At 39.6% G+C, this 12,841-nt stretch overlaps 1 protein-coding gene across 2 annotated transcripts in view; it reads left to right on the top strand.

The window, feature by feature from the left end:
* Window positions 1–12,841, top strand: part of LOC126281263 (solute carrier family 2, facilitated glucose transporter member 1-like) — a 510,926-nt gene that overhangs the window by 109,179 nt on the left and 388,906 nt on the right. Inside the window, exons 2-4 of one of the 2 annotated variants that reach the window (XM_049980075.1) lie at window positions 995–1,019; window positions 1,658–1,687; window positions 8,594–8,641. The exons of the other annotated variant lie outside the window; for it this stretch is intronic. Coding sequence (XP_049836032.1) covers window positions 1,008–1,019; window positions 1,658–1,687; window positions 8,594–8,641 — 90 coding nt within the window. The 5' untranslated portion in view covers window positions 995–1,007. The remainder of the gene's footprint in view (window positions 1–994; window positions 1,020–1,657; window positions 1,688–8,593; window positions 8,642–12,841) is intronic. 2 annotated transcript variants of the gene reach the window in all.

The raw sequence follows: 12,841 nt of genomic DNA, 5'->3' as shown, positions 1-12,841 counted from the left end.
CACCATTCGGCGTTGAGCACTTCTCAAGATGGTGAACTGTGTCTTTTGGGAATCCATATCCGGGGCTATAAAGAACTCTGAAAGTGTCCTCTTGTTGCTTCTGTGTCTGGTTGTATCCATTTACATACCAAAGCCGTTATGAGAGATCAGCAGATACATCGTAGCCACTGACTGATTTCTTTCCGTGGCTGAGTAAACTGTTACCATATAGAAAGAATATCACTTCCAATAGCCTGATATTTTAAATGAGTACTTTATTAAACACTATGAGCCAGTTACGTGTACGAGTTTATTTTAAAGTGTAAGTGTGGTTCTTGTTAAAATCTTACGACGAGGATGTTGTGTCGTCACGCATTTGTGCAGTTGAAAATGAACGCGAGCTCTGGCCAGTTGTGGATAGCAAGATACTCATTTAAGCTAACAACCTGTTCGAAGCGATGTCGTTCTCTAAATTTAATCAAGGCTGTGGTGCCCACTCAGGAGGAGTCGTGTGACAGCACATGCGTTAAATCTGACCTGCAAGCAATCACTCGGCATTTTGATCCAGCTGTTAAAATACCACGATGTGCATCCCTGAAATGAATATTAAAAATGCATCAGTGCACGTGTCCGTAGAGTTCTCCTACAATGTATACTACCCGAGGGCACTATGCAGCTTGTAGTAAGTAATTATTACCTACCCCATCATCTACACTTATTACTTACATACTTCGTAGGCTATGTCATTGCGAGCATGCTCTGGCTTCGCCTTAAGGATGCTTTTTCAAAACAGCAATAGGCATATGGTGAAGAGAGGGAGAGAGAGAGAGAGAGAGAGAGAGAGAGAGAGAGAGAGAGAGAGAGAGAGAGGGGCGGGGCTGGCTTTGTGTCTTTTCCAATGACCAGTCGCAATGAAAGTGTGTCGTTTGCTTATCAGAAGAGTAAAATTTAAGGCCTGCAATATTGTCTGCTTTACTAATGCGTCTGTTTATTTTTCTGACTCACATGGACGCAGCTGGTAGAGCACCATGGATACTGAGGTAAGAGTGAAAAATGAAATTTGATGTACGTACGGCGAGGGAGGGAGAGAGAGAGAGAGAGAGAGAGAGAGAGAGAGAGAGAGAGAGAGAGAGAGAGACTGCTTTTATTCGTGATGTAATGTATTTTTATATTGTCTGATTTTGTACATTTTACACCAACATACATTTCGGACGTTATAACCCAAGAATAATTTAAAATTGAACAGCATGCGTCGGTGCTTTCATTTTGTTGCTGCTGAGGACGGCAGCTACAGATTTATTCTTGCGAATTGCTTTCCACGTGATAATCAGAAAGCCGAACAGAGCCCAATCATTCGTTTCGCCAAACAAAAACACCTGTTACATTTGCCGTGGTTTCTCTTTATTCGAAATCTTCTTGGTGTGGTGAAAATGTGTTTAACGTGTCGTTCCTTGTTGAAGTAGTTCAGTTCTCTGTTTTCTTCTTTATAAACTGGTTCACGCAAAATGACCCACAAACATAGGCAAACAGTAAGTTATCCTCACGTCAGTAATAAAACCAAAGATTGTCCTTTTCGTACTCACCTTTATCCGTGTTATTAAGATGGCGTTAACTTGGCACTTGCCTGAATTTTTTTCTTCTAACCAAGGTGTCTTGTCTGTTGCACGCTGCTTCTCAGAAACCGAAGGATCAGACCGAGATGCACGAGGTAAGTTTTCGAAAACTTTTATTTTTTATCTTTCTAAAATTTGTACAGAAACCGCCGAGTACGATATTTCTTTGAGACTGCTATCTTTCAAAAGTTCACTCTAATAATAACTATTTGCTTTACGAAAACTGCATCGTGTCTTCTCTATTATACTACTGGACTGAATGGATCTTGGTCAGTGGGGAGAGTCAGACAAAATGCCAAAAGGGGCCAATACCAGTAGTGAAGGTTCTCAAAAATTTTGTTTATCGCGCATTTCAACTTTCTGTGTCTAAAGATTTTCAAGTGGTATTGGCCTTCGCATTCCACATTTAACTGTACTGTAGCGCTACGTTCATACTCTCACCTAATTTTCCTTTTTGTTGCACTTCTTACTTCTGAACTGGCAGAAGCTCGAAGACCACTAATAGTGATGTAATAATAATAATAATAATAATAATAATAATAATAGGTACAGCAGTATAGTAGCCCTATGTTCTGAGACATCGAGGGATCACCAATTTAGTATTGGAGGGCAGCGTGGAGGGTAAAAATCGTAGAGGGAGACCAAGAGATGAATACACTAAGCAGATTCAGAAGGGTGTCGGTTGAAGTAGGTACTGGGAGATGAAGCTTGCACAGGATAAAGTAGCATGGAGAGTTGCATCAAACCAGTCTCAGGACTGAAGACCACAACAACAAACAACATGTAGTTACTGGTGTGTCATGCTGTCAATTAACTCATTTATCTGTTCGAAGTAAGTAATGAAGCAATTTCTGGTCTACTGCAGGTATTATCTACAACTTGGAGAAAACTTTTGCTTGAGATGTTTAACATTTGTTACGTATATGTCTCACTTTTACTATCAGCGATGTACGGGACAAAGGACGAAATGTGTGTGTAGTGGGCGGATTGTGTGAGAAACCTGTAACCTACATAGCATTAATGCTACTAATTAAGAGCCAGTAATTATTGATAACTTATATAATCAATACTAGAGTGTATAATCACTAGTAGAGTCTTACAAAATTGAGATAATAGTAATGATCTGTTGAAAATAATTTAGTTTATTACTGAAACAGAATCGAATCGTTTAGCTTTTACACCTCAGAAAATTTCATTTTACCCCTCAGGGGGTAATTACCCCTAAGCTGGGAACCACTGTCCTAGATCATCCTGCGCAAGTCTACCTCCGCATAGTTACTGGAGACTACATCTACTTAACTTATTTATTGTCATTAAGCCTCTGTCTCCTTCCACCTTTTTTTAACGCCATACTTCTCTCCTTTATCGAACTGATTATTGCTTGATGCCTCAGGACGTATTCTATCAACCGATCCATGTTTTCAGTCTGGTTGTGCCATCAAGATAATTTTATATAATTAAGGGGTTAAGACTATGATGTAGTTAGGTAAAACGTATGTTCGTGCTGGTAAATTTTACGTCGCTACATTGGCCCTTGTAGTGTAGTAGGTACCGGAAGTTATCTGTCAATGGTAAAAAATTCTGTTTTTACAGAAATAAGATCAGAAGTAAGATCAACTTCTTATATATGAGAAAATTTTTCAAGAAGTATAATAATAATAATAATAATAATAATAATAATAATAATAATCACTGAAAATAGCAAGCAAAAATTCTGAAACTCTTATGGATAAAACGGTATAAGTGAATTGTATCTTGTATGAGGCGGAAATTTTCTCAAATGTTTCTTCGCAGGCAGAGAAATTAACAATCTAAGATATTCAAAAGGTGGTAGATATTAATGTGCGGTATGTTCAACGTCGTCAAACAGTATGAGGTTATTATTCTTTTTTATTGTTATTATACAACTGTCAAAAGTGTCTTAAGGCCGAGTGAGTAATTAAATTGCTCTATATTCCTTACGGTATACTACACTCACAGTTAGCACCTTTTGTTCCTCCGTGTAGACTTTTACTTGGCTTAGAAAAATACATGGAGTGGAAAATAAGTCACCACATCGTCCTCTATTTTTATACCATCCAGTAGTGTCTAAACTATAATGAAGTAGTCAGAATTGAAGATGTAGAACAATTAATCATGCGAAAGGAAGTATGGGTGGAACTGGTTTTGAAGGAGTCGATACAAAATTCACTTAAATGGTTGACTAGAAACGATCAAAAGCCCATATCAAGGCAACTGGAACAGCTGTTCTATCGCGTGTAGGGAGAATGTCAACAATGGCACCTCATCGATCACTCCACTACCCTTTCTCGTAAATTCGTTACGAGTAGTTCTGTAAAATGAAGACTCTTCTCACGTAATGCACTCACTAGTTCTGTAGCATTGAAGTGAGAAGAAATTCATAGTCTGTGTAAATATTGGTGCAGCAGGTGCTCTGTTTGTGTTTGCGTAGCGCCAGTACTCCGGTTCAGTAAGACGATACACGCCCTGTCACGCGTCGCACCACCTGTTGCCAGAACCTTTCACACCCACACGCGCGCGTCCTCGGACAGCTGCGTGCTCTCGGTGAACCTTCGTCACGATTTCCAGATCGGTTCATCGTCCATCGGGAATCTGTACACTCCTTGACTACTGTACTGTCTTAAACACCAGAAGCATACTGGATGCTCACCAAATGGTAGCGAATTAGGACGTTGCCAGCGTCTTTCAGAATTTATCACTCAATCACGTTAAGCTCTATTCCTAAGACTCACGCTACCTTACATAGTACGTGGAAGTCCCCACTACCACTACAATAGGTGCGTTTCGCATTTATATACGTATACTCAGTCCGATCTGACACATCATTTCAGTCTGGCTACGCACGGTAGTGCCAACTTCATATCCCTTTTTTTTTATCGAAGTCGCCCTTTTTCTTGCATTTTTGACCCACGCCGTGTCTCAAGATACAGTGCTTAACATCACATGCTCTTACGGGGCAGCATAAATGTAAGCGAGACATTCAAAAGAACCTACTGTGTGTTATCGAAAGTAGCAGCGGAGCACCTACGAAGTTACTTGAATACATGTCTTTTCTGGCAAGCTGTTATAGCAAACAGTACGTGCGCTCTTGTTTCTTGACAGAAATCACGATTTACAGTCTCCAACGACAAGGTGTAAGAGGCGGAACATTAGCTAGATTTGTTAAGGAAACCAGCCAGTTACTTTGAATAGGACACTCTTGTCATTTGCTTTTAGCGAATTAGGGAAACTTAAATCTGTATAGCCGTACAAGGACTTTAACCGCCATCTTTCCAAGTGCTAACACAGAATCTCAAATCGCTAGGTTGTTGACTAAATATCATTTTCACCGGTGAGTGAGGAGAGACTACTACAAGCATTGCCACTTTCAAAAGATTGACACTAAGTGAATTGTTAGCGCACCTGCCATGGGCTGCAGTCACTACTACCTATGATAGACAAAGATAAACAATGATATGTGTCAGTCACTCATTTTCTTCATGACGCGTTTCGAAGGCTTGCACGCTCATCTTCAGGTGTATCAGTGGATTAAATGATTATTCCTTTTCCTGGATGTTGCAAATAATCTGGGTTACACATCATTTAGAGGAAGTTACGGCAAAAACTACGTTAAATTTTTTGTCCAGTGACAAAACAAAAAAAATGGTATTTGGGCATCAACCAGCATAATTGCATTCCTTGTAACTCTGTTCGTTACGAAGATATGAACAGGCGTGCATCTTTTTTAAACAGCACCCTACATCTTTTATTCAGTAATCTACTTCCCCGAGCAGTATCTATTCAAAATCATATCACAGTGTTAATTCACAAACATAACGTTATTAAAAACATAACACAAAAGTAACTGTCTCTCTCGCATTAGCACATACTGCAGGTGCCCATGGTAATGTAACTCGGCTATTCGCTGGAGTTGACAGTAAACACAACGAAAAAAAAAAAAACAGGTAAGAAAATGTTGTTGTAATTACCGTTCTGCTAATTTATATTCTCCATAGATGAGTAGCCTTTCTACCATCTCTTCATTGTTGAACATTTACTGACACAATCTTCCAACTAAAAACGGTTGACTGAATGATAAGTGCTCAGATGCCTTGTGTTTAGATTTGTTTACTGTCAACACCAGCAAGTGACCGGGTTACGTTGCTCTGGATATCTGCACTATGTGCTAACTCACGAGAGTCAGTCAATTTTGAAATACATTTTTAATAACGTCATGTTTACGTGAAAGATACACCTTGAAACGTCTTTGAGCACGTCTTGTAGAGAGGAAGTGAATTACCGAATAAAAATATGGGGCGAGATTTAAAAATACATACTCCTGTTCATGTCTGCTTAAAAAGCAAAGTTACAATGAAGGCAGTCACATGGCGTATTGCCCCAAATAATTTAGGGCGTAGATGGCAAGCGCTACTGTGAGATGAAGAGGTTGGCACGAGAGAGAAACTCGTGGTGTACCACATCAAACCAGTCAGAAGAAGATTCATGACTCAAAAAGTTCAACTGATAGCTAAACAACATTTACTTGGTACATTTCTGTTTTGCTTCTGGATAAAAAGTTATTCGGGACGTCAGAAATAAATGGAAGCCCGTATATAACACGTACTTTGCTGGCACGTCTTCCAAATGATCGTATGACAGACAATTGGCTACATCTAGGAAAGCAAGCAGTAGAGGAAACAAAAGAAAAATTTGGAGTAGGTATTAAAATTCATGGAGAAGAAATAAAAACTTTGAGGTTCGCCGATGACATTCTAATTCTGTCAGAGACAACTAAGGACTTGGAAGAGCAGTTGAACGGAATGGACAGTGTCTTGAAAGGAGGATATAAGATGAACATCAACAAAAGCAAAACGAGGATAATGGAATGTAGTCAAATTAAATCGGGTGATGCTGAGGGAATTAGATTAGGAAATGAGACACTTAAAGCAGTAAAGGAGTTTTGCTATTTGGGGAGCAAAATAACTGATGATGGTCGAAGTAGAGAGGATATAAAATGTAGACTGGCAATGGGAAGGAAAGCGTTTCTGAAGAAGAGAAATTTGTTAACATCGAGTATAGATTTAAGTGTCAGGAAGTCGTTTCTGAAAGTATTTGTATGGAGTGTAGCCATGTATAGAAGTGAAACATGGATGATAAATAGTTTGGACAAGGAGAGAATAGAAGCTCTCAAAGTGTGGTGCTACAGAAGAATGCTGAAGATTAGATGGGTAGATCACATAACTAATGAGGAGGTATTGAATATAATTGGGGAGGAGTTTGTGGCACAACTTGACAAAAAGAAGGAACCGGTTGGTAGGACATGTTTTGAGGCAACAAGGGATCACAAATTTAGCATTAGAGGGCAGCGTGGAAGGTAAAAATCGTAGAGGGAGACCAAGAGATGAATACACTAAGCAGATTCAGAAGCATGTACGTTGCAGTAAGTACTGGGAGATGAAGCTTGCAGAGGATAGAGTAGCATGGATAGCTGCATCAAACCAGTCTCAGGACTGAAGACCACAACAACAACAACAGGAAAAAGGGTACACATGTAAACCACTGGTCCCCGTGAAAATCAGGGAGCATGCCCTTCAAACGCACCGTGGAAGAAAATGAGTGGCCGACAGAAACAATTTTTTTCATTTGCCCGTTATATCATAAACAGTCGCAGATGTCTGTGATTAGATCCAGAATCACAGTCCAACATGGACGAAATGCGGTCACTTCCTACTTACCAATAATCCTTGTAATTGAACGTTACTCACAGTATTAAATTGTGCACTATACAGTAATCCTGTGTTGAATTATAATTATTTACCATTTCGGATACTGCGCCACCTCTTAGACTGTAAATACCGCCCCGCCCTATGCAGGGAGTCACCACTAAATGTTAGTGATAGAGATGTCTGTTTACGTAGGTCACATAGATAACTTGACGAAGAGGAATAATTAAGGCCTAAAAATAAACATAATTTCACTGCGATTATCGCATCAAAATTGTTACAGGATGCAAGTAAGAGGCGAAGTTAGTGTCTCAAACATTGATTTACCATATCTAATACTAAGCCAGATAAAACACTAAGCTGCACTAGACACTCGGTGTAGGTCGGTGTCCAGAGCGCACCCGGCGAGAACGAATTTGGAGGACCAACGGTTTGGAATAGGAAAACAACCGACGCGGCTCGCGTCAGGCACGAACTGCGTACCTGAAGAAAACTCGCGAAGGCTTTTACGATCGAGCACCGAATCAGTTCTTCGGGCTTCGTCGAATGCTTATTGCTCAATAATAAATACATATTATTTGCAACTCCCCAAATATACAGTGGGTCTTGTTGATTACACTGTTTCACAATTTCTAGCTCATGTCGCTGGTGACGACCGTCGTGGACAACAGTTCAGTCTGCGTTCACTTGGAATGTGTTCAACCCCGTGTTACCGGGATCTACATGGCTTAATGTGTCCACACGTTATGAATGCCGGCATAGTTTCGGAGATGAAAGATGTTTCTCCTTGACCTCATATCCCGTTTAACCCATGTACTTTTGTGCAGCCTTGTGTAGCCTATCTCCTCTGTATGTAAACAAATACCAGTGAGCTCTGACTCATTGAATGATGTGTACGTTTCGTGGTGCTATGTCACCTTCACATTCACGTGGCGTTTTGGGTAGGAAAACCAGTCATTTACAGCTAGTCATTTGTCGAGGGTATCACACGAAAAGAAGATATTTACCCTCTACGAGTATTGTTGGAGAACGGTTCTTTTCATCTGAATACTGAAGACAGGCCAGAGGTAGCGCTACAGAATGGTTACAGTCACTTGGCAAGAAGCTAAGAATAAAATTTTAGCTATTTCAAGTAGTACATCCATATCGTATCGAGGGGGTCTTATCAGTGGTGCGTTACATGTTTAGGAAAGCTGCTACTCACATCTGTTGCTTACCAACACACATTGTGCTGTATATTTCGAGTTTGCTAAGCATTGTCCACTTTTCTGTTACAAGCTGCCTCAAGGAAAGAAGACTTCCGTTGGATCGACGAACGGAAAAGAGGTAAGTAATCAAATTTCGTCTGCGTGCTCAGAGACCTCATGTCTATTATATCTACAGCGGACAGCGTTCGTAAATAATGCTAACTTTCTGAGAGGTGCAGTGTGAAGTAAGCTTGTCAAGTTGGATTCTCGTCGCAAAATTCAATCTGCTAGTAGAGAGGGTTTTGTTGTAGCCCGTGTATGCCGTATACACATTCCGAAGATCAAGCTCGACGGTATCCTGGAGGAATAATTCAAATATCCAGTCATTTCAAGCTGTACGAGAAGCTTTGCACTTTATATCGTGAATACTGACTGATAGGTGTGGGATGGACGTACGCTTACGTGTATTTATTTTATTTGGAAATATTAACCAGAGAAAGTCACTGGTTTTAGGCTGTTTCCAGATTCAGGAACATCTAAATTGCAGGCTCAACACATTGCTCGTGTTGTAATGCCGCTTATACATTTCTCTCATTCATTAATTTCACGTTTGTAGTACTGGATGTTAGTTTCTTAAGTTTCTCAGCAAGCACACTACTAGAAATATAACTTCATTTATACGGTCCCCTGCTCCAACTGCAGCGGGAGGTTGATCTCGAAATTTCGTAAGAACATCATCACGAAATGCCTGGCATCTTTCCTGTAGCCTTTGCAAATTAAATGTTTTCAGATCTGCGCAGCTCTCAGTAGGCTGAAATAAAAAATGTGGGTACGTCCTTATTGACCCTTTCTACACATTCTCTCTGTGTTATCTTTTTAATCAAGGAAATTTGTCTCTAAATGTCGAGTGGCATTAAACAATAAACGGGTCAAATAATTCGTAAATCATCTCTTTCGCTGCTAATATCCCACCAATCACCCACTGAAGAGAGACGTCCCCTGATTTACTTACAGCAAAGCTTGGAAGAAACGCTGTGCCCGTGAGTGTGTTGCCACCCCTCCATCCGTTCCTAACACCCAATACTTTATGCAAATGTCTTTGATCAGATACCCAAGGTCGCAACCAAAGGTGGGGGAAGGGTGGGGGTGTGTGTCCAGGGAGTCCGGACTCACACTACCACCTAAATGAAATTACACACGATCGAGCTGCCGTGTAGTGAAATTGAAAGCTGTCTTGATTTTGAATCATACGACGATATTATCAAGTCTGACAATATATTTATACTATCTTTACATTCATGATACTATCGGTTATCATCCACCTCCGTTTTAACTAAGACAATTGTTAGTTGTGTTTGGGCTTAGTTTTTTTGTTAGTCTGTCAGATTCTCATTTACAGTTGAATTTAATGTAAATGCTAACTTTTATTGTTTTGTGCTGTGTGCTTTTGTACCAGTTTCTAATTACAGATAATTTTGTAACAAGAAGAAAGAGGAAAATTGATTTTATTTCATCCACTAGCGTTATGGTACATTAAAAATATTTACGCAGTACTGTAATACATTATTTACCTACCTACAGTACTGTAATGTTAGCACTGGATTCGTGGAGGCTGGCAGAATTTTGGGCTTCCAGTATTTCAGTATCTCACAAAGGGGCAGAGCGGTAAATACATTTACAAATAACATTAAAGTAAAATTAGGACATAAAAATACTCAGGTATTTGCCTGTGTCACCCGAAGATCGCGTTGATCGACATAAATATCGCTCAAACGGCGGTGCTAGCATTTCTTTAAAAAATTTGCTCAATATTCTATCGTTAGTAGATAAAATTGCTAAATATAGCCCAGTCTGGTCACCCAGGTGATACACAATTATGTAAACCCGATCCATTACGGAAATATGGTCAGGGCTTTGTGCAGAGCGGAAGGGATATGCTATGGCAGCACGTTCTGTAGTTCGATCGTATCTAAAAGATTTTTTTCGGCGGGCTGCTTGAGTTCCTGCGAGTCGAGCCCGCACTTCAACTCTCCCTCTCCCTACGTAAAATTCGTAGAAGTTTGACATTTTCTGTTTGCTACTCCATAATGTACTTTGGACTTTCTTGAACATTTTGGTATCTAATACATTAAAATTGGGCAATTGTGAGACCTTCAAATAACATTTTGAATGTTCACGTGTGACTGTCAAATTTCGTGGCTACGCATATACTACCACAGTTCAGCAGTCATATCTTGGGAACTACATTTCTTGTGTGTAGGACGTGTCAAGAAAAGGATGGGAACTCGTCTGTGTAACCTAAAAACCAAGCTGGGTAACACAAAATTTTCTGATGGCAAGACAATAAAATGTGCTGGAAGACTAACGGACGAAGTAACTGATGAATTACAGGAATATTACGGGAAGGCCATTGGAGATAACTGTGACAATTTAGAGAAGATGAAAAGAGCTGTGTGGAGCACTTTCTTTCATCGAATGTCAACCGATGAAAAGCCATGTCAAGCTTTGTGCCCACCTCCATCAAACACCTGGCGTAAATATACGCAAGCTGAATTTTCTGGCACCCTCCATGAATTTACACATAAACATTGTCTTCCTTTGGCAGTAATGGAGGCAATCAAACCTATTTACAGAGATTTGGCAAATCCTGAGCTACTAAAGAAGTGTTTACATGGGAAGATCCAGAATGTGAATGAGTTCTTCAATAATGTTGTGTGGCGCCATGTGCCTAAAAATGTATTTGTTGGTCTTATCAATCTAAACTTAACAATGTCTGATGCTGTAATAACTTTTAATGGTTGGAACTATGAAAGACTTACGGCTCTGGAGAAGTTAGGGGTAAGATTTGGACAGAACACAGCTAGAGGACTGCGGGAACTGGATGTTCTTCGTGTACGTGAAACAGAGTTAGCTGCTCAGCAAATGACAAAAGAAGCAAGAAAGGAAAGGAGGCGGCAAGCACTGGGCTGTTGTGACACTGAAGAAGACACAGACCGTGGGCCAGGGCAATTCTAGTGCGTAAAAGAGGCAGAAATTTAAGTCTGGATAAGAATTTGTAAGGAAAAAAGGTTTAAACCTCAATATCTCTTAACTATTTTTTTTACAATAAATGACCCGTTTTCTATAAACGTTCTGATGGCAGAGACATTAAATTTTTACAGCATGCCAAGAGTGAGAGTCAACACATATGGAACTAAAATAATTAAAATATCCTGAGTTGCTTTGTTTGTATGTCCATTTATTTACAAAATTCTGTCAAGAAATTGAGTGTTTGAATAAAAAGATAACATGCCCCACAATACAGTTTTAGTGATAATTCTAATGCAGTGTATCTAGAAAGGTGCATCCAATAATTATGGAAAATTGTAAGTTGGTGTCTTAAAAAGATTCCATCATAATGGGTAATTAAATTCGATAATTTAACATTGGTGGCTTAGGACATACGCTGAGCTAGCAATCCCTGGATTCAGAGGCTAGGTGGTTTGAATCCATCCGCCGATAACCTTGAAAATGGTTTTCAATGGCTCATTTTCAATGTAGGCAAATACCGGGGTTTTTGTGTTACTATAGGCCACAGCCATTCCTTCCGACTACCTTTCTTTTCTGACAGATTCCAAATCCCTTGAATGTGCAGCCCTTCTACGGAAATGAAATGAGCTCCATCACCAAGGCATCTGTTCGGAGACTCCCGCCACTAAAAGCCATATGATACATAAACAAAAATCCAAATTGTTATCGTTTAGACCCTTGCATTTGTCTGCAGGGACACTCATTCTTACATGTCAAGAAGTGACATACTTAAATGAAGAAATTTGGGAAAGTCTAAGGTTGAATAATTCCAGGTACAGCCTTTGCATTTTCGCCACCAAAAATCCAGACTGAAAAAAAGTGTAAAATAACCTTGGAGAGTGAAAGGACATTGTAGCGTGACTGTTGCTGAGTGGTTTGCTAAAATACAGCACTCCTAAGTAACGAGATTATATCTCCGCTTGGTGAAAACTCTGATCTCATTTTCGGATAAAATGGTTTATCGTTCGTTACGGAAATTTAAGAATAAATGAAAAACCTGAATCTTTTCTACCTCCTTTTAAAAAAATTGCTCCCTCCTCTCTTTTAACAAAAGCCTGGTTACGTACTCGAGATACCTGAGTATTTTTAACGCTTTCGCGCGTAGTTGCGTGAATAGAGTAACAGGTTTGTAAACGTGAAGATGCTGATTTGAATTTCGGTACAAGCAAATTTGTTTTAATTAATTAAAACTCCATTTTTATTAACAACCGAAAGTATTATTTGACAAATAATTTTCATAAAAGTGAAATCTTTTTATTTTTATTTATCG

Source organism: Schistocerca gregaria, chromosome 7 (assembly GCF_023897955.1).
Source record: "Schistocerca gregaria isolate iqSchGreg1 chromosome 7, iqSchGreg1.2, whole genome shotgun sequence".
Classification (NCBI taxonomy): Eukaryota; Metazoa; Arthropoda; class Insecta; order Orthoptera; family Acrididae; genus Schistocerca; species Schistocerca gregaria.
Note: the sequence above shows the minus strand (reverse complement) of the source record. Positions and strands in the feature narration are given on the sequence as shown.